We start from the raw sequence: 26394 nt of genomic DNA on the forward strand, positions 1-26394 counted from the left end.
TCCTTAGAACATCGGATTCGCCGTTCACCACCAGCACCGTCGGCCGCTAACCGTCCTTTCGGCTTTGAGCTAGCTGCGTCATCACGACTGGGGCTAGTTGAGCTCATCCTCTGTTCCTCCCCAGTAGCATTTTGACCATCTTCCGACCTGGGGGTCTCATCTTCCGATGGTATACCGACATATCTCTGGTTGTACTGATCCATTTAGTTTTCACGGCAAGAATACTGGGGTGGGTTGCCATTACCTTCCCCAGGGATCGCATTTAGTCTGACCTCTCTGTCATGACCTTCCCGTCTTGGGTGGCCCTTCACGGTTTAGCTCATGGCATCATTGAGGTGCTCAAGCTCCAGCACCACGACAAGGTAACGATCCTTTGCGGAGTGGCCGAGTATAGTGGGGTTAAATATAAATAAAATAAATTTTAGTTTTTGTCCTGGCCCTATCCATTTTTTTTAAAGTACGCAACACCTGGTATGCCCAGGGGCATCCGCAGAAGATGTCAGTTGTGATCATGCAATTGACGCCTCACATCACACATAGAAAGGGGTGAGGCTTCAATGGCACTGTCAAGGCTTTCACATTAATTTCCCCCTCTGCTTCCCCACGCCCACCCCACAGACACCCCTGCAAAGACCCCAGTGCAACTTTTGGCCCAGGAAAGTGGCCCCTTCTTGCTCCAGTACAAGTTGCTGTCCTGGGGACAGTATCCAGAGACCTTCCCAAAGTTGCTAATGACCTGGAATGTTTATTGAGAAAGAAGGGGGAAATTCTTAAATACATTGGGAGTAATTAAACTAAGTATCCTCAATTAATCTAATTTTAATTCAAATTAATTTAGTTTTTGCCTAGGCTCTATCAATTCTTTGTCCTGGTGCCCCTAACGTTTTGGAATGTGGTCCCCAGCATGTCTCTCCAAGGTCACTTGGGCCCTGGGCCCCTGAAAAGGAGGACAGCCTGCTCTACAATCTCAAACTCTACCAGGTGTATACGTGCTAGACCCATACCAGTCTGCTGGAGGAAACATGTCCCATTTCTACTTTGGGGACAAAAGTGATACATAAGAGGAAATACATATTCTTTTCAAGAGGGTGAACTTAGACAGCTAAAACTGGTGGTGAGACACAGATTGGAAAAGGTGGCAATTGATAAGGCTAACAGCTTTGGGGATTTTGTTCTCTCTCTCTCTCTCTCTCTCCTTCCCTCCCTCCCTCCCTCTCGCCCTCACCTTCACCCACACCCACATACACACCCACCCACACACACCCACACACGAGAGAAACCAAACTGGGCAGTTCCTGATTTAGCCAACTTTGTCTTACAAAGCCCAAGAAATTAAACACTGCCATCAGTCTTTGGAAACATGGAAATATAATAATATAGTAAATAAATATAATATAAATAAATAAATGCTGACCATTGTGGTCAATTTGTTGGAGTTCCCTATGGGCCTAAGCAAATGTCTTTTTTGAATCAGTTACCTAATGGCAGAACTAGAATGTGAGGCCTTGTATGTTCAAACTTTTCAGCTGTTTTAGCCATGGCCACAGCTACAGCCTGGATAGTATAAAAATGGAGCAAAAATACTCTGAAAACTAAATTAATGTTCATTTCCCAAACATGAATGCAAGATACACCCCTTTTAGATCCTGCAAAGTGCCCGTGTACACAATATCCTGCTTCCAAACTCAACAGAGTTATGCTATTGTTGAGGAACTGATAAGTACACTGGTAAATTAAATAAAGATACAGCTGGAGAGAAATAACAAAGGCAAAACAAAGTCCCTCCCATTGGAGGAGATGGGCGGTGACAAATTTGATTGATAAATAAATAAATTGTGAGGAAACTAATTAAAAGAGGGTGGTTTTATATTCATTTTCAAAGCTGAAAGCACTGCATCATTCTCAATAGCAAAACTTCTGTATAGGACAAATATTGGTGCCTATGAGGACCTTTATTCATTTGTTTTCTCTCTTTCCATATTCTGAGGAAGAAGAGCTGTGGAATACTTTTTTATGCACTTCCACTGGTTATGCCATCCCACTACATAATTATATGATCTCTAATGGGGAATTAAGAAGGACTACTAAATACCCCAGTCTCCCCCATCTATGCTGGCTTCCTGCCTCCTATGTTTTCTCTACCCCCTCTCCTTTTTCACTGAGTGGAAATAATCTTTTTGAGATTTAGGATAATCACCTAACCACATTAAATGTCTTCCACTCAAAAAAATGTGGTATTTATTTTGACTGATACAAATAAAAAGTAGTTTGGACCCTGAAGGAACAGCGATAAGGGATTTAGAATACATCACTGTCTGGTCCATGAGATACCGTGGAATGCCATTACAGCATGTGATAAACACAATTGCTGGTGTCTTTCAGTAAGAAGAAATGACTGAGATATAATCATCATTATCATTATTACTGAACTAACTGATATGATGTCATTTGTAAATAGCTTGAAAAAAGAGGGTGCAACAGAGCTGAACAAATAATTTAGTAAATCACTTATTAATTAGAAGGTTTATCCCTCTGTTGTAAAGACTCAAGAACAAGGCTGGCTGGCCACCAGCAAAATGGAGAGGAGAAAATGACAAAAGAAAAAAAAATAGAACTATATGTAATAACAACATGTTTTATTATCCTAAGCTCACCACACATCCAGACAGGATCAAAATAAGTTTTTAGGAGTTAGCAGTTAATAACAACACTCAGCAATGTAAACTTTTTTTTTGCTCTCACAACAGTACCAAAATTGATTTTCATGGGATTCCAGAAAGACAAATGATATTACAGTGCATGATTTGTTTATGGAAATCATTAACACAATTCATGGTGATGAGGATTAGACAAAATCAGGGCAGATAAAGCTATCGGTGACCACCAGTTATTACAGCTGCATGCCTACAGAAATGGTTTGTGGCATTTATCTGTATGACTTAATCTCCTCACACTTAAAGGCACAGAAAAGGCAGCATCTTCCACAACACAATATTGTATATCCACTTTCAAGCAAACTCCTCAAAAAGACTCATTTGAACACTATAATCACACAAATTGTAGTATGAAATTAATTTGGACTTAGGTACATTGCATACACTCAGATTTTGCCCTTAGAATATGAAACAAAGCACCATTCTTCATATATTCATTGAATATCAAGCCTTTGGCCACTATAGGCCTGGATCTGGGGATCCATCATGGTGGTTGTTTATTCGTTCAGTCACTTCCGACTCTTTGTGACTTCATGGACCGGCCCACTTTAAAAATCTAAACTTTTTATTAATGGTTCCAGATATCATGTAAACATATTCAGAGAGCATCCTATTTGGAGTTTTTCAATCTGATTTTCAGGGAAAACCTCTTACAGGACAATTTGCAATTACCATATATCAGAAATAATGTATGATCAAATGTAATATTAGTATTTCAAAAAAATTAAAATAACAATACCATCATTTTCAGACACATAGTAAATATTGTAGTAAATATTTTCCTGTCATAGACCCAGAAGAATAACTATTTTCCCTTCATTCCTGATCAAAATGGAAATCTGATCATTATTCACCAAATTACCAAGGTGCTATCCTAATGAAGTATAGTAAATGCTTAGGACCCTTTGAGTGCATAGAAAGAAAGCCCCATGGCAGCTATTACAAGCCCCTCCTATCCCTCCTCTCAATTCCAGGTCTTCAGACTGAGCAAAGACGGAGGAGTCTACCTCTACTAACTTTAAAGAAGTTCTTCCAGACAGGTGATCTGGATGTGTCAAAGACAGATGAGCATTAACAATGGAATCAGCAGGGCAACCAAAGACCCATGAAAAATGCTAATATGATGAATGCGCAGGAGCCAGAGAAGAAGGCTTGGCAAGGGTGAGTTGGCATGTAGGAGGCCAGCCAAAGATGCCAAAGAGCTGGGAACAGTAAGGTGCCAGGGCCAATAGTGATATCTTCAAGAATAGTGGAGATGGAGCACAGGCCAGACCAGGGACAGTGGCAGAACCAAGGTAAAAGTAGAGCAACAATAACACCAGTGAAGAGCTAGTAGCAACCCCATGCTCCAGCAACAAATTAGGGGACACAAAGGCCCCAGTGGCAACTTAAGCTGAAGGCACCAGAGGGTGACCCACTCACTCTGGAAACCTCCAGCCCAAGGAACCAGGGCAACTGAGAGAACGGCATTTAAGACAGGACAGGGAGAAGACTTGGGTTTTCTCTGCAATCTACTGTTAGGAGAGAGACCAAGGCCAGAGCCAGCTACAATCATCAGATTAGCACATGTGTGAACAATTCAGAACTGCCTGCAAAGATAAAGAAAGTGGAAGGAAAAAAGAGGAGAAGGAGTATAATTCTGAAATAAGACCTAGAAATAACACAGAGAAATACATAGATGTATACATTAAAAATAACATAGTCCATAGAAATAGGAAATAAAAATAAGCGATACAGAAATAAGATTTAAGTAAAGCACAGCTATAGAACTAAAGACTAAAAAACAAGATAAGGAAAGACTTAAATATAGAAACAGTTAAGGAATGAGAGGGACAGAAATAAGACATAAATATATAAAAATAAAAGCCTAGTTACAGAAATAAAATAAACCGATACATCTTCAATTGTATTTCAAAAGCAAATCTTCATTTATGCTATCCCAATAAATTCTCTCCTACCACAAAGGGAGACAGAATTCCCCTCTTGACTGTGCTCTGTGCCATCCCGCCAGAGAGCCCGTGACAGGATGCTACTGAGTTTCAGTGGGAGCTGCTTGCTAGAGTGGATTTGTACCTACTCAACCTCAGTGCCATTCCAAAAACTATCTGGGAAGAATATTTTTATGGCCTTTATGTACAAAAACACCCCCATCTGTTCTGTGCTCTCCTAATTGCAGCATTCGTAGACTTCCAGCTGACTTTTGACTCCAGTTTTAAGGAAAATCCATGCACTAACATTATCACTCCTTATAGAGCTAGAACAGTGGAATTATCAGCTCATGCCAAATTTATTGTGATTTTACAGAGATTCCCATTTTACAGAGATCCCCAATTCTAAGAGGTAGGTCCCTCTATCTCTCTTTCTCTCTCTCTTTCTCTCCTTTTGAGTCACACTTGAATCCTGGTGACTACATTGACAATTCCATGCAGTTTTCTAGGCAACATTTTTGAGGTACTAGATGAATATTACTTCCATTCTTTTTCTAACCAAGATCAAATGCAACATTTAAATGGCCAAATGTTCTGCAATTACCCGTAGAAGTTGCCTGCAAGGAATAGCTGATTAAATTCTCCTTATTTTAGGTGGCAATCTTGAGTTTAGTATAGCACTATGAGCTATGAATGTCAATTGGCTCGATGCCGATGGTTTAGTATTTTTTATCTTCTCTCTTTCTCTCTCCTATGCAAACTGTTGCATTTTATTTATTGTTTTATTTTTTGTCTTAGTCAAACTGTAATAAAGAATGGAACTACACTAAACTGAATGGGAGCTGCTGCAGAATGTTGAATAAACCTAGAGTTTCCATCTTAAGTGCCAGCATTGTGTTGACCTATTTAAAGCATTAATATTCAGATATGTACACACACATGCGCGCACACACAAACACAAACACTTTACAGATTTCAAGGTAAGCAGTATTATGCAGAGCTCAGAAGAGGAATAAGAAATAGTAAACCAAAGAAATTAAAAGCATGAGATAAGAAAAAGAAAAGGAAATATAGCTAAATCTAGTTTATAGAAATATCATTTACTATACTTTTCCATACCTTTCTATGCTTACAAACCATCACTGTTTCCAGATTTGTCTTCCTTCAAATTGCTGTATTACTCCAGCAACCTTTATTTAATGTACCAGTTATAAGATAGTCAGATGTCCTTTGGTTACTTCAGAGTGATGTAAGATATACTATATATTTGGTATAGAGAAACCAGCACAACCACCTTCGCTTTTCTGAGAACAAACTATCCATATGAGGAACCTTTTAAAAATGTAAATACCTAGATAATCCTGTTATAAAGGAAACACAGCACCAAGAGATAAGCCATTTAAGAGGCAACCAAAGCCTTGAGGGAAGCAACAAAGCCAGAAGATTAATCTCCATAGAAGTTCCAAAAATGAAATAGAGGAAACAAGCTGTTATCTCAGTAAGGATTAAATAATACTTTTCTTTTCTTGCTTTCTATATTTGTGGGATATAAGGGCTAGAATTCTTCTTGATCTTCAAAGTTCTTGAGAATCTAACAGCAAATTATTTGATGGTATGATACAATGAACCGTGGAAAAATTCATCTGAAAGATGCAGAAAAAAAGGCTAACTGGGAACAGATACAGAGGATTTTCCAGTATTTCAAGTTAAACAGAAATACTTTTTAATCCAGAGCTGCACAACCTGAGGCTACAGGGCCACCCTCTAAAGTACTGAATGTCCTTGAATGTGTCAGAAAAGGAACATTATGAAATATATGGCAGGGGCCATATTAACTTTGCTTATTTTTAATTATATGTAAATGAAATCAAATTTAGATTTCATCCTGGGCCCACCCATTACTTTTAGTATGCAGTCCCTAGCATGCAACACAGAGGTTAAGTATGGCCCATGGCCCAGAAAAAAATGTGTTAGTCCACATCTGGTTCTTTGCAAAAGAGTAAACAAGGCATTTCAAGCTTTCACTTATCAAGCAATTCACTTCTCAGCATGCGCCTTCTAGAAAGCAGGGAGGTTGAACTCTTTCACATCATCTTTGGATCCAACACTATATAGGGACAGTATGACCGTACTAAATGTTCACGTAGAATGTTAAAATTATTGGAAGCTGAAGCTTTTCCCCTGGGCCTGACAGAAGAACACTTAACCTGACAAGTAAGTTTAAAAATGGTGTTAAATGGAGACTCACCAACTCCAGAATTTCATCAACAACTACAGATCAGTAACTGGAATAGATTAATTCTAAGAGATAGGCTGCCTCTTTGAAGCTGTGGTGGATCAGAATAATTTATATACATCTTTTTCTCATCTTGCTACTGAAACAATTGACTGGCTCTCTAATTATGCAAGGAAAATGCCTTGCAGGCCATTCCCCATGGTGACAGGAGCATTTCTAAGTAATCAAACTTTCTTCAAACCTCTCTAAATTAAATGAATGCGAAATGAAAATTGAAAATAAGGAGGTAAGAACATCTGGTGAACCTACGATGTTCTTAAGTGTACTGAAAGGGATGACAAGCTCATACCACATAGCGTTCATAACATATACAAGCTTATAACATGCGCATACCATATACAAATATATGTTATACAGTACATATAGTTTATCCTATGAGTTGCCCAGAGTCAGTCTGGAATCAAGCAGTGCCTAAGTCAGTCGGTCACTCAATCAATCGGTCAGTCAAATAAGCAAGCCTCATTCACTCAAGGTTACAATTTGAAGTGTTTTGTCCATCTCGTTTCTACTTCTTGACCAAGTCCATATATTAAAAAAAAAATCAGGAAATGTTGCAAAAATAATTATTTTTCATCTATAAACCTTCCAAACCTGTTAAAGGAGTCAAAGCTCAGTGAATACTACCTCAAGTCTTCTTCAGTATCGTTTATGAAAGCTTTGTTTTTATCATACTTGAAAAAAGCAAACACATAGCCTTCTGTTGTGAGCTTATGTGTGGTAACCAACCAGAAAGACTACACAGAGTTTTTTTTCTGGTGAATTTTCTCTTTATTGCTTAGCAGCAAGTCTGATTCAGAAAGGTTGTGTTTCCTTTCTCCTTTCTTTTCTAGGAATATATTTCTGGCCTCCCTTTCAACATCTAGGTATTGTTCTAAGCTAGAACTTGGCAACCTCTCTAACCAAGTGATTGGCCTTGGCAGTTTTCCCATACCTTTGGTATGAGAGACTGAAGCATCTCTACTCCACCTGTTTGAGATAGCTATTCCCCTGCACAGAGCCGCTGAGGATTTTACTTTCTTGCCTTTTCCTTTTCTCCTACAGAGATGGAGATTGCTGGTTGTCCTCAACTGGGACTCCTTGCCACTGTAACTCACTTTCTCCTCCTCCCAAGATCCCTTTCAGGTTAATCTTCACTCTTTTTTCCCAAACACAACTATCTTGGTCTTTAACACATTACTTTTCAGATTCATTCTCCTCCCTACATCATGTGAGATATCTTAACATTTACTGAGAATCATTCAGGTTCTCAACCAACAACAGAACATAATCTCCCTAAGAAGTACATTCATGTCCCCAAGCAATACACCTCCAACAACACCACAAGCATTCTTTACATATTTATCCATAAATATATTAAACAACTAAAGGGCATCATATATCCTTGTCTTACTTCCTGCTCAATGTTGAACCATATGCTAAGCTTTCCATTTATTCTCATCTATAATTTCCTTCCATCACATATGCTTCTACATAATACTTATGTAAAAAAGGTTACCAGCTGGGGATATATGCAGTGAAGGGGGTCAGAAAAGTCAAGATAGTGGCCACAACCATGTGCTCAAAGCCCCACCCGTTTTTACATTATCACAATGCACAGAAAAAAGGTGTGGTTATGGCCACTGCCTTGTCTTTTTTGACTCTCCTGAGGACACCCTTCTTACCAGCCCTAGCCACATGCAGCATTCCTGTTACTGGAAAGGACAGTACCAGTCTATTTTGGCACATTTTGGCCAGTATGCACAAGTGCAAGCAAATCTTTTTATTTTATTTATTTATATTTCAAATTTCATCCCCACCCATCTCACTTGAAAAATGACTGGGTGTTTTACAATAAAACTAAAAAATAAATACAGATTAAAATATAATAAAAACAGTACTTCTTAAATAAAAATAGAAATGAGATATTAAAAGTTCTTAATTAGATTTATGTAATCCATGGGGGTGTCTTCAAGGTGCCAACCACCCCCAGGATTATCCCTCCTCCCTCCCCAAGCAAGGTGGCAGAGCCAGGTCTTCACCCCTTTCCAGAAGGCCGGGAGAGTGGGGGCCTGCCTCATCTCTGGGGGAAGAGTGTTCCATAGGGCAGGGGCCACAGCAGAGAAGGCTCTTCCTGGGCCCCACCAATCAACAATCTCTCATGGACAGGAGATCCCAGTTTTGCCCCAAGCAGGCTCCTGATATTCTAGGCAAGCTAAGATTTCTCCACATTCCACCAATTTGACGGCAAAAAATGGGGTCTGTTGTCACAAGGGATGAGCAATCAACAGTAGCCTGCAAGCAGAGCTAGGAGTTTTCAAGACTGCACCATCAACATTCAACCACTTAACAAGACAACTCTCTGTGGACTGGGGTAGAAAATCATATCAAGTTAGTACATTAGATTTCTGAGAGGTTAACCTATCTATAAAGGGTGGGGGGTAAAGTCCATCACCCAAATAAAAAATGAGAAAGGGAGAAAAAGGCAAGTCAAGATTCCTGGCCCACCTACTCTGAAGACTTTGTAATGTCCTAGTCCTCTGCAACCCCCAACCAGTGAAAACAGGATATGCATCTTATCTTAAAGATTCAAACTAATTCCTTGAATTATATCCAGGGCAAGATAACTAAACACATAAACAAACAACATAGACTACACTTGAAACCCAGGAATCCGACAGCACGGAAAACATTTTCTAAAGATCTGAAAGACCTCAGTATGCCTTTACCTTTGCAGTTTTTCTTCTAACACTTCCATATACTTGAGAGTGTTTTGTTCCAACTTCTTCTCTGTAAGACAAACATGATTTTTTTTTTACTGAGAGAAGACAGAAAAAAAGACCAAATTTTACAGAAATTGCTTGGATGAGAGAATTTTACTTATTTTGCTCCAAATGGAATTTTCTTCTGTTCAGTTTTCAGATTTGAAATCAAACAACTATGTGTTTTTTAATAAAACTCTTTCTCAGAAATATCTTGCTGCTAAACACTACAAATGAAATAAGATACATGAAAGGAGACACATCAATTTATTCAAGGATGGAGAACATACGTGTCAAGGTCTTTCTTCAGCTTTAAATGTTTGTCTACAAAAAGACCCAACTACTGAGTACGATGGCCTGAAAAGAGTAAAGTGACTATGTCCTATGTCTATAATATTCTTAGAACTAAACACTCCAGAGACATACTTTATACGGATAAGGCTTTAACATTTCAGCATTAGTTAAACACCATACATCCATTACCAAGCATCTACGTAAAGCAATGTACATGGAGAAATTGGTCCATTACACTTATGGACCAATAACTTTGCAGAGATGCCCTCACCTCAGAAACACATCCTGTCTGAAAAAGAAGCATAATCACTGCTTAAAAGATGGAAAATGGAAAAACATCAGATGGATTACCATGTCCAACTGTGTTTCTCCACTAATCACTTATGTTTCAGATAGAGGATGACAGACTTATCAGGATGGGCTTTTCCTTCTCTAGCTTCTGGTGATCAAGAGACCTGGGCATTAAATACCCCAGTTTGTTTTTTCTCCATTTAGTACCTATAGAAAGTATATCATCAAATTTAGTCTTAAAATGCTTATATTATGCTTTTCAGCAGGGGCTAGAGGAAGTCCATACTGCTTGGTCCACAGCCTGCTTAATGTAAAAGAAAAAATTCACATTAAATGTTTTATATAAAGCATATCATCGTTACAACAGAGTTAATGTATATTTAAATTACCCCTACTTATTCTAATCATTCTTCTATCTTTCACAGTTCAGTCCAGGACTGTAAAATTACCGAGATGTGGCAAGAACATAATGGCTTCCTTGAATCTCATGTCAGTCTCATATAAGAGTAAAAAAAAAAGTAAAAAGTTTTCAACCTATAAGGTAAAGGTAAAGGTTTCCCTTGACATTAAGTCCAGTCGTGTCCGACTCTAGGGGGCGGTGCTCATCTCCGCTTCAAAGCCGAAGAGCCGGCGTTTGTCCTTAAATAGCAAACACTGTCAATCAAACATGTGATAAATCCTTTGATAATAGACAGCTTTATGCTCCAGCTTTCATTTTTCTCTGCCCCAATCTCATCATCACACGGCCTTGGAGCATGACATAAGAGTCTCCTTCATTCTAATGTACAACAGCAATAATCCTGTAACTGGAGGAAAAGGGGGACTCTGCTTCATACTGACTTTGTATCTAACTAATGTTTCAATATATTCTATTACATGAATGATAAACTCTAGTTCCAATTTCTCCTGCTGTGCTAGCTGGATTTTAATTGGATATTATCTGACATAGTAATTCTTGCTTTTCACAGTTGTGTCCTATTCCCTATGTGCAGTTTTACAATGTCCTTGAAACAGATAGCTTAATAAATCAGCAGTACTCAATGACAAAAAGAAACCAGGTAGGAAACCATCAATAAGCGAAAGTAGGTCAGTTAAAAACCCTCCAGGAAACATAGACATGACATGCACACAGTTCCATCAAATGCTTTATCTAAACTGAAATGACAAAGAAAATCATATGATTTTCTCACATCACAGGGAATAAGTTAAAGCCCTTTAAAATACCAGTCAGATTATTTCCCACCAACAATTTGAAGAAAATACCACAAAATATATCTGGAATTTCCTTATTTTTAGCTTGTCTCTAAGCTACTGACATGAAGATTTAACTGAATGCAAATCAGTCGCTGTTGGTCAAGGAAAGGAAAGAAAAGGAATCCAACATTCCTAAATCAAGCCAAGAAAAGAATAATGTAATGGTACTAAAAATTGGACAAGAGAGAATTATGCAACTGCACTCTACAGCATGTGTATGTCAAAAGATATATTTTCACTATCTCTTTCTTTCTGTTCTTGTTCCCCACGGTTGATGTGCTCAGCTCTTATTGGCCATGAAAGAGACCTATCCATGTAAATATTATACCTACTGATGGAAAAAGAGAGTACATTTAATAAAATCTTCCTTTACAGACACACAATATGCTTGCAGCAGTGCCTTTTATGCTTATTTTTCTGGAAACAGGACTGTAATGCTGAAAGCACCATTAGACGGTACAGAAGGAAGGCAGCCAGATCCTGGCAGACAGTCACATCCTCAGGGCATATATTTGCTGATAATGATGATACTGTAAATGTAGACCAATACTTCTGGAGGGTATTAATTCAGGAAAATCTGCTTTAAAATGCTATGAGCTATTCCAAGGGTTCTAAAATTAACAGATCCATCTGAATACACCACATGCCCTGTGTTGTAGCTTATAAGATGAGCACAAGAACTCAGAACAGGCCTGCATACCACACCAAGAATTATATTTCCAAATATGCTATTGCAAGAATGATCTGGTGCTCTCTAAATGGTTTGAGACAAAGCAGATCAATCTTGGTCTGCAACTCCAGATTCCTACTCCTATTCTAGGATGAACATCCCAAAGAATTAAAGGCATTGTCCACAGTAGGTAATCAAAGCCAGAGAAAGTTACACAAAGTCATAAAACTGTCTAGGAAACAGAAAATCAGGAAGGCTGTAAAAAGTTACATATTTAAAGACAAGCAGAGGTCAATATCCAAAGCAATCATCAAGAAAAACAGAGAGCCACACTTAGTGTTTTTTTTTTCCTTTTTCTGTCATTATTTTAAAAAAGCAATAAAATAAATAAATAAACAAACAAATAAGCAAACATCATAGGTCAGAAGCCAGATGTGAGCTACAGTAGCAGTGCCCAACTTTTTTCTTTATGCAGACCACTAGATCATGATCAAAAGTTTTTAAGAACTACCACATAAGCCACAAGGCATGTTTCCCTCCCCAAATGGCACATACAGAATCACAAAAATTAAACAAATCTGACAAGATGATAAACTATTATGAACTTGTGATACTTGATTATATCCTTTCTTCCACTTTTAAAAATTATGTTGAGATCTAAAAATTATTCTGAGATCTGCACAAGGGACCACCAGCTTTAATGGTCTCTGGACCACAGGTTGAAAACTAGTAAGCTACAGAATCTTTGAAAAACAGGTGATGATTGCCAATGGATGAGAAAATTCTAGATAGCACCAGATCCCTCTTCAGGCATTCATCTGAATGAATGAAAAGCTCTAAACTGGATGGAGAATCGAATGTGCATGTTCTTTGTGCCCTTTCTCTTCCCAGTCTCCATGCATTCAGCCATATGGAGATCTAAAGGAGAGCTGCACTTGTACAGTACTTACGTAAGCATGAATGTAGGTATTGTGTAATCTGGAATCTTTGTTAGGATTCTGGATCACTCAGTTTCAAAACAATGCTAGTACTGTACCACTCTCCTTCAGAATTCCAGTTCAGTAAGTGGAGCTTGAGAGATAAAGCTGCATGTACAGTTCTTTGCTTCTAGGATATAGACCTAGAGAGGGCCAAAACAGACCACTAGTTTCAGTTCCTTGTTCAGATTTTATGTCCAATCCCTCCTTCATTCCCTACATTTCCTCAGAATCCCAAACGTGGCATACCACAAGTTGTGACCATGGCCAACTCATGGATGTTGCAGAGGAAGAAAACAACAACAACCCTCAAACCAAGTACCATATTATCAGATAGGAAAAGGGGGATCTATTTGCTTTGTCTAAACAACAATTGGGTAACAGCATTAATATTAGCAGGATGATAGAATGCCAACTCTAAATACTCGAATATCCCTTTAAAGATCATTAATCCATTGATCTATTCTTACATGGGTTACATGAAAGATACTGTTTTAATCAAACAAGGTAATTAGGTCTTGGATGAGAAGAATAGAATTTGTTCCAGTGCAGCTGCTCCCACCGCTGAAAAAATACTCACTCTTCACATAATCCATTTGCCTTTTTGGCAGCTATAGCTGAAGTATACATTTGCTCACAAAGCCTTGCCCATGCTACACTGAAATCAAACAGACAAACAAGTCCCCCTTCCCCTGATAGTCTTCTGCCTCCTCTAAATCTAACGTGGGCCCATCCAAAGCTGAGCCACTCCTGCATTAACCAATGGAAGCCTTAGACCCTTCTTCATATCATATGTTGCATGTGCATCCAAGGTACTTACTGCTATGCCAGTTTATGGCATCCAAATGCCATTTTGGATTAAATCCCAGATTACCCTATTATGCTTGAATGGCTATATAACAGCTTTCTTGTAAAATACAAGCAACAGCTAAAAGTGTCCAATCCAGAAATTAACTCAATTAACTCAAATGAAAAAAGTCAACTGGTAGAGCTCAGTGCCAAATTTTCCTTTTCCCCTCTTGTTGTTGTTGTTTATTCGTTTAGTCGCTTCCGACTCTTCGTGACTTCATGGACCAGCCCACGCCAGAGCTTCCTGTCGGTCGTCAACACCCCCAGCTCCCTCAGGGATGAGTCCGTCACCTCTAGAATATCATCCATCCACCTTGCCCTTGGTCGGCCCCTCTTCCTTTTGCCCTCCACTCTCCCTAGCATCAGCACCTTCTCCAGGGTGTCCTGTCTTCTCATTATGTGGCCAAAGTATTTCAGTTTTGCCTTTAATATCATTCCCTCAAGTGAGCAGTCTGGCTTTATTTCCTGGAGGATGGACTGGTTTGATCTTCGTGCAGTCCAAGGCACTCTCAGAATTTTCCTCCAACACCACAGTTCAAAAGCATCGATCTTCCTTCGCTCAGCCTTCCTTATGGTCCAGCTCTCGCAGCCATATGTTACTACAGGGAACACCATTGCTTTAACTATGCGGGCCTTTGTTGTCAGTGTGATGTCTCTGCTCTTAACTATTTTATCGAGATTTGTCATTGCTCTTCTTCCAAGGATTAAGCGTCTTCTGATTTCCTGACTGCAGTCAGCATCTGCAGTAATCTTTGCACCTAGGAATACAAAGTCTTTCACTGCTTCTACATTTTCTCCCTCTATTTGCCAGTTATCAATCAAGCTGGTTGCCATAATCTTGGTTTTTTTGAGGTTTAGCTGCAAACCAGCTTTTGCACTTTCTTCTTTCACCTTCATCATAAGGCTCCTCAGTTCCTCTTCGCTTTCAGCCATCAAAGTGGTATCATCTGCATATCTGAGATTGTTAATGTTTCTTCCAGAGATTTTAACTCCAGCCTTGGATTCCCCAAGGCCAGCTTGTCGCATGATGTGTTCTGCATACAAGTTGAATAGGTAGGGTGAGAGGATACAGCCCTGCCGTACTCCTTTCCCAATCGTAAACCAGTCTGTTGTTCCGTGATCTGTTCTTACTGTTGCTACTTGGTCGTTATACAGATTCTTCAGGAGGCAGACAAGATGACTTGGTATCCCCATACCACTAAGAACTTGCCACAATTTGTTATGGTCCACACAGTCAAAGGCTTTAGAATAGTCAATAAAACAGAAATAGATGTTTTTCTGAAACTCCCTGGCTTTTTCCATTATCCAGCGGATATTGGCAATTTGGTCTCTAGTTCCTCTGCCTTTTCTAAACCCAGCTTGTACATCTGGCAATTCTCGCTCCATGAACTGCTGAAGTCTACCTTGCAGGATCTTGAGCATTACCTTACTGGCATGTGAAATGAGTGCCACTGTTCGATAGTTTGAACATTCTTTAGTGTTTCCCTTTTTTGGTATGGGGATATAAGTTGATTTTTTCCAGTCTGATGGCCATTCTTGTGTTTTCCAAATTTGCTGGCATATAGCATGCATTACCTTGACAGCATCATCTTGCAAGATTTTGAACAGTTCAGCTGGGATGCCGTCATCTCCTGTTGCCTTGTTATTAGCAATGCTTCTTAAGGCCCACTCAACCTCACTCTTCAGGATGTCTGGCTCTAGCTCACTGACCACACCGTCAAAGCTATCCCCGATATTGTTATCCTTCCTATACAGGTCTTCTGTATATTCTTGCCCCCTTTTCTTGATCTCTTCTTCTTCTGTTAGGTCCTTGCCATCTTTGTTTTTGATCATACCCATTTTTGCTTGGAATTTACCTCCAATGTTTCTAATTTTCTGGAAGAGGTCTCTTGTCCTTCCTATTCTATTGTCTTCTTCCACTTCCGCGCATTGCTTGTTTAAAAATAATTCCTTATCTCTTCTGGCTAACCTCTGGAATTTTGCATTTAATTGGGCATATCTCCCCCTATCACTGTTGCCTTTTGCTTTCCTTCTTTCTTGGGCTACTTCTAGTGTCTCAGCAGACAGCCATTTTGCCTTCTTGGTTTTCTCTTTCTTTGGGATGTATTTTGTTGCTGCCTCCTGAACAATGCTGCCAACTTCTGTCCAGAGTTCTTCCGGGACCCTATCTACTAAGTCCAGTCCCTTAAATCTATTCTTCACCTCCACTGCATATTCCTTAGGAATATTAGTGAGCTCATATCTAGCTGATCTGTGGGTCTTCCCTAATCTCTTTAGTCTGATCCTAAATTGTGCAAGAAGAAGTTCATGATCTGAACTACAGTCAGCTCCAGGCCTTGTTTTTACCGACTGTACAGATGTCCGCCACCTTTGGCTGCAAAGGATGTAATCAATCTGATTTCGGTGTTGTCCATCTGGTGAAGTCCATGTATAAAGCCGTCTCTTAGGTTGTTGGAAGAGAGTGTTTGTTATGCAGAGTGAATTGTCTTGGCAAAATTCTATCAGCCTATGTCCTGCTTCATTTTGTTCTCCCAGGCCATACTTACCTGTAATTCGAGGTGTCATTTGACTGCCCACCTTAGCATTCCAGTCTCCTGTGATGAAAATAACATCTCTTTTAGGCGTGTTGTCCAGTAGGTGCTGCAGATCCTCATAGAACTGCTCTACTTCAGCTTCTTCAGCATTTGTGGTTGGGGCGTATATTTGGATCACTGTGATGTTAGATGGCTTGCCCTGAATTCGAATTGAGATCATTCTATCGTTTTTTGGGTTGTATCCAAGCACTGCTTTAGCCACTTTACTATTAATTATGAAGGCTACTCCATTTCTTCTGTGGTCCTCTTGTCCACAGTAGTAGATCTGGTGGTCATTTGATGTGAAGTGGCCCATTCCAGCCCATTTCAGTTCACTGACGCCCAGAATGTCTATCTTTAATCTTGACATCTCACCAATAACCACATCCAATTTGCCCTGGCTCATAGATCTTACATTCCAGGTTCCGATGGTGTGTTGATCCTTAGAACATCGGATTCGCCGTTCACCACCAGCACCGTCGGCCGCTAGCCGTCCTTTCAGCTTTGAGCTAGCTGCGTCATCACGTCTGGGGCTAGTTGAGCTCATCCTCTGTTCCTCCCCAGTAGCATTTTGACCATCTTCCGACCTGGGGGTCTCACCTTCCAATGGTATACCGACATATCTCTGGTTGTACTGATCCATTTAGTTTTCACGGCAAGAATACTGGGGTGGGTTGCCATTACCTTCCCCAGGGATCGCATTTAGTCTGACCTCTCTGTCATGACCTTCCCGTCTTGAGTGGCCCTTCACGGTTTAGCTCATGGCATCGAGGTGCTCAAGCTCCAGCACCACGACAAGGTAACGATCCTTTGCTGAAGTTTCCCCTCTTAAGACATGAATTGCTATCACTGAGTTGGCAACATTATTTTATGCATTTGGGGAGATTTCAGGCACTCAGAGGCTCCTTTTCATCCAAGAGAACAACATGTCATTCTGTGCTGCCATATTACCCATCCAGAAGTTCTTAATTCATTACTGAGTTATGTCAGAAATGCACGAAGGACACTGATCTTTCTGAGTTTTCAAGCCCCAGCCATTCAAATATGCATAGAAGACCAGGAGTATAATCATAGCATACAGTATAAGAAACTGATTGAAGTAGAGCTGTTGTCTCAACCAGTGAAAAGCACTGGCGTATAACTGCCCTTGCCAAAAGACAAAAGATAATAATAACAGCACTTATCTTTGGGGTTATTTTTAAAAAGTAATAAGCAGCAGAATCTCTAAAGCTGTAGATGGAGAGTTAGAAATATGAATGCAAAGAGGTACATTTCTGACAAAGCCGTAAGCAGGAAAAGATTAAAATACAGTTAATGATTGGGAACAGGGAAGAAAACGTTTGTAAAATTAAAACTATGCTGAAATTGGGGGGGGGCAGTTGAAGAAAAAGCTAAGTAACCCCTTCATCTTTGCAATAGCCCTTCTAGCTTTCACATTTAAACAGCTATAGGGAGCCATGGAATGGCTAAATGTGGTAAGAATTCGGGGCTGGTGCCTGTTGTATACTGCCATCACCATCCAGTGCTGTCCAAAAGTGTTGAACGTCCATTCCCATCATCCCCAATCAAGAAGGCACCAGATTAGGTAAAGCCGAGTTATTCCTTCTCTCCTATACTTTGAGTACTGCAAAGGTGTGAATGACCTCGTTTAAGAGGCAATTGCCATGTATCTTAAACATTTCTATCTCACCTTCTGTCCCCAAATGTCCTCAAGCAGCTTACAATTACATTCCAAGATCAGCACAACACATTGGGCTTGTTTTCTTCCCACAATCAATTCACTCGCTTTTGTATGGCAAAAGTCCACGATCCAGGGCTGGTCAGCCATCACCATGATTCTTCATGCTCCCAGTTGCCACAAGGGAGGCAAGAGGCTGTCACTCCCCTCCCCACTTCTGGCTTGCTTTAATTTTACCCCCTCTGGAAGGAAAGGCAGAGCATCTAGAAAGGATCTACTTCTGTGTGGCCACTCTAGGACTTGGTTTCAAACACAGAAGGAAATGAAAGTTAATTCTTAGTTAAGAAATCCACATGATATGGTGGGAATTAGTCTAAACTAACCCTGGTCAGTCCTGGGCTAAAACTGTTCCCCTAAGCATTAATTGGCTGGATCAATTGGCTCAGCTTTGGAGATGATACCACACACACACATGCACACACGTGACCCAGTTAAGCATGCGGTGTCCACAAGGCTACTACAGTAACTCAATAGAACTCAAAGAGTGCTGTAATTACAAGGCAGAGCTAAATAAAATCTATCAAAACCATTGGGACAGGAATTCAGTTTCACTATTAAATTTCTGCAGTAATTTCTGCAAACAGTCCAACAAATGCAAGCAACCTTTTTGAATTCTACTCACACTAAAATAAAGCTAGTTTCTAAAATCCCTGGCTATGAAAAATCAGTTTCTATTACTAATCAAACAGGTGTGAATGCAAATCCAAAGCGACAGACAAATGTAGTTGAATTAAGTTTCAATATTTTTGAAGTGTTTTTTTTCAAAATAGCTTTAGGCTATTTTTTCATAAGAGAGCATCACTGGCAGTATGACCATTCTACTCTCTACACAGACAAAAACATTTCATAAGAACTAGACTAGCGCAGTGTAAAAACAGGTAGGCCCTGCAACCATGTGGGACAAATGGCTCAGAAAAACAACCATCATGAGGAATTTTGGCTGGAGAAAGGCATGAACAATAAGGTATTTATTTCCACATCCATAAAATGGCAGCTTTCATGTAAGACAATCAATAAATCATGACTGTTTGATGGCACACAAATAGACATGCACAACCACATGGCATCTCGGTGGCCATAGAGCGTGGCAGGTAAGCCAGCATCTGAGGGCTTCTGAAAGTCTGTTCTTTGTGCAGAAAGAAGTTGCTTTTTCTAAGGGCACATTCACACATCCCGCTTTTTGACTTGTTTTACTTGAGATTGACAGAATGATCAACTCAACTATCAAGAGTTCAGGTCTTAATCCCTAACACATTTCCTTTAAATATAATTCCATTATTTTTAATGAACTTCTCTTTTGACTGTCTAAAAATTATATATTCATTTTTCTTGAATTTTCATAAAGGAAGGTAGGGAATGTACATTTTAATAAATAAATTGCAATTGCCAATTCTTATTTGCACATGCTCCAATATCCTGTGGCAAAGAAAGTGAAGTTTAAAGTCTAATTTTTTTTTAAAAAAAGATGTCCTTAGGGTTGAATTCTACTTCTGGTGACTTCATGGACATGTCCATGTAGTTTCCTTAGCAATAATACGGAAGAGATTTCCAATGTTTTCTTCCAGAATGTTTTTTCCACTAGTCACTCTTGTCTATAGTTCCGGTATTCTCTAATCATCTAATAATACTCTAATAATCAGACACTGATCATGCTTAGCTTTTCTTTTTGATAATTCCAGTGAAACTGTTAACATTTGTAATTTAGCAAATAAAGCTAGAAAATGTTTTGAAATTAAAGTCGTTTTGCAATTTCGCACATACATATAGTATGTCTACATTGAAATCACATTGAATTAAATCAATCATTAAAATAAATGTTTAAACTATTTAAACTATTTATTTTAAATGTTTTTTTAATTTTACATACCACAGAGAGGCATGCTTCCTAGCATCTTGCTAGAATAATTAAAACATAATTGGTTTACAACTAAACCTTTAAACTGCCAGAAGCATACTCTGAGTCCAGAGCTTTGGCACTGTTGAATGACATCTGCTCATAAACCAGGGGCCAGTTACAAAATCACATATTTCTCTGCAGGTCATTCAATACTAGTGCAAGGCCAGGATCTAAATTAGTTTTCTGAAATGGCATCTTACTTGGCCTCTTGGCAAAACTTCTGAAATTCGGAAATGTTTCGGAAATGAATTTGCTTGATATCTGTCACAAAAGTCAACTATTCAAAAAGAAACAAAGCCCCAAATTCCGCTAAGGGCACCTCAGGACAAGGATTCTGTGCCAGTTTGATGCAGTTTTGCATCTTTGTGTTCCTATAGCATCAGCAGGGTCAGGTAGCTGAGATTATTTCTGGTTCAACTTCAGTTTATTTCAAATTGCTGAGAAGGCAGAATTTGTTGGGTTGCTTACTGTACTGTACTGTACTGTACTGTACTGTACTGTAGGGAGAATTTGTTGGGTTGCTGTTTTCTTTTTGAGACATGGTGGTGCCATGTTTTTATTGGAGGAAACACCCCTCTCCCCTGAGCTTCAAGTCCTGAAAGGAAATGCAGCCTTGATGGCCTTGCAGCTCATCCTTAGTAACCCAGAGATTGATGAAGGTGTTGCCAATTTTCCCCTTCTCTCTAAGTCGGTATGCAAATGCCAAGCTACTGGGTTTTTCCCTTCTTCTTTCTTTCCCTGTGGTGATGAGAGAATTTTTGCTGCTTTAAGATCTGTAGCAAGCTGGGGCATGGTGATGCTTTCTGCTCATAGTTCTCAGCATTTCAAGTCAGCAAAGTCAAGACAATTACAGATCACCTTCAACAGCTTCTGGGGGATTGGGGAATCAAAACAATGACCATGTAGGGATGAGCCAAGCAGTTCCACGAATCCCAGCTAAATGCTGGAACTTTCCAAAAGCCAGGATGGGAATTACGGGAAAATATATTTTCTATCTGAGATATATGTCCTTCTATTGGAATAGACTTATAGATAATACATACAATACATGATCATGTACTGTAAACTTATATTCATATGTTTAAGGGGATACAAGACTGTGGCTGTTCTTTCCTTTTTTAAACAATCCATTTTTCATCTTGTGTCCTATATTTTTAGCTTGAGAGTATGACTGTCTTGCTTTTACTAATCAGCAAGAAGCCATTTATATCTGAAGAAAAGGTTCTAAATATGTTAATAAATAAATCAGCAATGCCTCCCTCAGGCCAGATGCCAGAGAAAAAGAGAAAGTTTGGCCTGGTACACAAAGAGCAAACTTGAGGTTTACACATAATGCTAAGCCACAGTTTTTAAAAACATGGCTTGTTGAACAAATCACAGTAACCATGCTTAGCAATAATGGATAGGTTCACACAATACTGTACAGTAACCCAGATTATGTCTTAGAATAACAGACTGACTGGAAAGCAAAGCATGTGCTAAAATGTTTCCTGCTTGCTCCTACACTTCTTTTCTTCCTTCAGTTTATATACTACCTTTCATTCAGGAACTCAAAACAGCACACACAGCACTCCCACCTCCTATTTTTCCCCACAACAACCCTGTAAGGTAGGTGGGCTGAAAACAGGTGACTGGTCCAAAGCACCTGAGTAAGATTCTGTGGCTGAATGTAGACTAGAAGCTAGTCCTGCTCTGCTCCTAGTCTACCACCTTAAACATCACTTCATACTGGCTTTCAAAATGATTTTTCACACACAAACATACATACGTATTATATACTGCATTATATTTTTAGGCTGCACAATTCCTGCTTATTCACTAGCATATGAAACCTAGTATCCAGTACTAGTTTCATTTCTTGCTTAGCACACAGGGAAAAAATCCCGACTTCCTGGTTCAGATGCAACAGGAAGATTTTGTTTACGTAACTTGGGACAAAGGACAGAGCAGGTTAAGGCAAGAGAAGGGTCTGTCTAGCATACTGCTCATGGCTGAGCTAACGAACCAGGAATTTATCAGTTCCTAATAGTCAAGTCTGAAACAGCCTTATTTTTTGACTGATAGTCATGGTTTTGGTTTCAAGGGACTATAAATGAAGACTTTAAGAATCTCCTGTAAATTCACTTTTCAATTTAACTGGATGATTTTTAAAATGTTGGCACTTTGCTGACATGGTTCTACAAAATTCAAAAAAATCCAATGTTTAATTATTATTTTTAATTATCAAGTTTTATATACTATGATAAACAGTGATTTCTTATTACAAAGCATGCTTTTCCAAATCAGCATGTAAATTATACCTGTTAAATTCATAGTTCGGAATGCTGAAATGCCCTAATACTGCTAAAGCCCCAAGGAGCCATTCAGAAATTTAACTTATATTTAAGGGGCTATTACAGAAGAACAATTTAAAAGCATTTTCAGTCTAATATTATGCATTCAAATTTTATGCAGAGGAGGTACAGTTATGGAGGAATTACTTTCTTACTATCATTTTTTTCCTCCACTTAAATTGGCAGCTATATTCTCGACATACATATATTCATACATTCTCCGTCCCAAAGGATTGTATATATATTAAACACAACTTAAGCCTACTAGGATTTAATCTATGTTGATTTGATGTTCATTATGGGGTTTATTCTTCTATTTTGCTTAATTATTTTTCTCCGCCCCACATCTGCAATATTGAATGGCAGTAATAATGAACTCATATAATTGTACAAACCCCAATAGTAACTATTCATCGTTTGCTAATATAACATTATGTGTGCATTAAAATGCTCCGTTCAAAACACAGTGTGTAAATTAGTTCAGAGAGTTACAGTCACAAATCTGAAAGTAGAACATCAGGTCAATTAGCAGCTAAGCCAAAAGAGTTGTGGGGGGAAAAAAAGATGTTTAGCAATTAAAATCCAAATTAGTTTTCTCAGACCCAAGTAGATGTGAAGACAGATGATCTCTACATGTTAACATGTAACACAAGCTCATAAAGGGGCAGAGGTGGAAAAGTAACATCTGTTTTTAAGAAAAGACTAAGAGAAGGAAAATGAATGCTGATCGCAAGACAAGCTTGCCCCAGCATGAGTATGGATTACGGACCATTTCATGAAGGCAGGAATGCAATGTTCTCTACCTATCCTTGCCCAGTGACCCTCTCCCCATCTTTTCCCGCTATGCATCAAACGTGGTGTTTTCTGACAAGAGCAGCTGACTGGCCTTCGTTTCAAAGTTGGCAAACACCTCCACTCTGGCTACCAGGGACTGTGGCAGAACAGCCCTTCCCCTTGGGGTCCTAGTTCCCAGTCCTAGTTATCTATTTATTATTCAAAGTTACATATTTTCACATAGACACAGACACGCTCATTGGTGGAACAGTGAAAGGAAAGACTTTTATTTTTGTTTTGTTTTCTTATCAGTGCACTGATCGAACAGTGGAATGGTGGACCTGTTGGTTTTTTTGTTTTTCCGAGTCCACTGCTGGAAGAGCAGAATAGTTGTGACTGTTTAGCAGTACATTGGTGTCCTTATGTGGATGGGAACAAGACAAAAGAGTGATCTATGGAAACCGTATATCCTCAAAGACCTACTCTTGAAAGGAAAGTAATTGGTGTTTGCTATCCCAGCATGGATGGAGGGATAAAAAAGCAGAGGAATCCACCAACCAGGGACCTCAAAAAACTTGGTCAGACAAATCAGACCATCACCACGTTCAAAGTGGAGGAGGGAGCTGAAATCCAGAGAGGGATTTCTTAAAATGGCTTCATTTCCAGCCAGTTTACCCCCAGGAGTCAAATGCCTTAAGGCTGCCATGCAGGAAAGCTCTTAGTTTCACATCTCTCATTCACTGTTAAAGCTTACCAGGCATCACACTCTTTTTTTTTTTCCTTTTAAGGAAAAAAATTCTCACTGGTGACAATTCAGCCATTTCCCACCAAATTTCAGCAACACATTCTTGGGAGACAGGAGGGGCTGCCTGAAGATTGTGAGCCACAGATTGCCTGCTCCTAAATACACTGAATATTCAACCAAACTGAGATAGAACGATCTGCTACCAATTCCAGCCTTGTTGCATAGCCCAGTGACTGGCAATTTTTTCCAGGTTCCACAATCTAAGAGAGGTCACTTCCTTCTGGCTACTTCCCAGGCACACATCATACACATGCTCTTGGATTCTCCTTGACTCTCTTCCTGATAGGATGTACAGGTAGTCCTCGACTTATGATCATAATTGGGACTGGAATTTCCATCGTAAGTCACTGCGGTCATACATCGAATCACCACGTGACTGGACCTGATTTTACTACCATTTTTACGGTGGCTGTTAAGTAAATCATGGGTCATTAAGCGAATCACTGCAGTTGTTAAGTGAATTCAGCTTCCCCAATGGGCCAGAAAACAGCAAAAAACATTGCAAAATGTGATCACATGACCGCGGGATGCTGCAACCGGTCGTAAATGCAAGCCAGTTGCCAAGCACCTGAAATGTGATCATGTATGACTGTGAGGCAGTCGTGCAACATTTTGTGATGCTCGGAAGTGCTTCACAGGCCATAAAGCACCCATTCAGAGACTGTCGTAACTTTGGACCATCATAAACAAATGGTCGTAAGTTGAGGACTACCTGTAGTAAATTAGACACTAGCCTTTGCTTATCCCTATAATGTATTTCTTTTAAATAGTTTTTCTTTCTGTTAGAGTTATAAAACCTGCTTCACTAATCCTTGAACAGGTTAGGTTCCCACTCTCAGGAACTTAGAATGTTTCAACTTTCAACAGAGTTATAGGCCCAGGGACCAAGGTAAATACCTACAACAGATTTAAAGAAGGAATGGAACAACCTGCTTGGTTTACTTTCATGCAACTGGAGGGAGAAAAGAAAATGGCAAGAAGAAACTGGGAGTAGGAAGAAAGGCAAAATAGTGATAAAGAGAGTAAAACTTCCTGTTTCAAGGAAGCAGGAAACACAGGTGGGGAGAAGAAGCCAAACCGGATAGATTGGCAAGTATAAAATGAGAGAGAAAGAAAATGATAGGAAGAAAAAACTGGGCTTCAACTGGCAACACAAAAAAGATTTCCTGCCAGTGATCTAAGAGATTTCTATAAAATGCCCCAAATGCCCCATAGCTTGCTAACACAAATAATTTAGAAGTCAAACTAAAGTTTACTTAAGTAATATCTGTTGTTTCTTCCTACTAAGTGATAAATGATCAGGACACAGTCTGCACTAAGATGCTGTGGTTCCAATCTAGAACGGGATGAATGAGATTTTAATCTGCAAAGGAAAGAAAAACTTCATTTTTGTCCTAAGCAAATTGCAGGCCATGAGAACAAAGAATTGCAGCTCCCTCTCTTCCATGCTAGCATGTGAATCACACTTCTACTTTTGAGTAAGAAATAGCCACGATACAGTTATGCAATACAGGTCAAAGATTATGTGCAGTCTGGTTCACAGAGACAGCTCGCATTCATGTGAATCCTTGAACAAGGATTACGTGGAGACATATATTGAATGTTAGGTAAATAGCACTCTATGGATATACACTTGCAATAATGTGTTGATTGCAGCAGCAATTTTGGAGGCAGAAGAAGGGAATGAAAATGATGGAGGAAATGGTGAACAGGGGAAAGAGACTATTTAGTGTTATTACACTGAAGCTAAAAGAACCTGTGAAAACATTTAAGCTGTGAAAGAATAATTCAAGAGATCCCATGTCTGAGATGTGTCTAAAATTTACTTCTCCCCAACAACTGCACAGTTTCTCCATACCAGGTATTATTCTTAAAAGATTGTCTGGGCCTTTCTCTGAACATTCCACGTTAAGCAGTTCATAATACCAGGTTCTGAGATAAGCAAGAATGGAAGAATGGAAGAGCAAATTTGTGGTATTTCAATTAAATATACATATCAACAACAACCAAACAAAGAAAATTTGAACATTATGTTAGAAAGGTCCTGATGTACAGTACATATAAAGCTCACGGAGCACTCACTTAATGCAATACATTCAAAGGTAGCACCATTATAAGTAGGACCAGTTTTTCTGTATCTGGTTTTACAATACAATTAGAGTCACACGCTAACACACTTAGTGCTAAACTGTAGTTTTATGTTACATGAAAACTGCTCTGACTCTGAATTGCTTGTAGGGCTCTTTGTACACTTGATATGACC

The 26394-nt window shown here is 39.3% G+C and overlaps 1 protein-coding gene across 2 annotated transcripts in view; it reads right to left on the bottom strand.

Moving 5' to 3' along the window:
* DISC1 (DISC1 scaffold protein) overlaps positions 1–26394 on the bottom strand; it is a 158587-nt gene that overhangs the window by 39895 nt on the left and 92298 nt on the right. For both annotated transcript variants that reach the window (XM_063307009.1, XM_063307017.1), the window contains one exon: positions 9644–9704. In XM_063307009.1, coding sequence (XP_063163079.1) covers positions 9644–9704 — 61 coding nt within the window. The remainder of the gene's footprint in view (positions 1–9643; positions 9705–26394) is intronic.

Source organism: Candoia aspera, chromosome 1 (genome assembly GCF_035149785.1).
Source record: "Candoia aspera isolate rCanAsp1 chromosome 1, rCanAsp1.hap2, whole genome shotgun sequence".
Lineage (NCBI taxonomy): Eukaryota > Metazoa > Chordata > Lepidosauria > Squamata > Boidae > Candoia > Candoia aspera.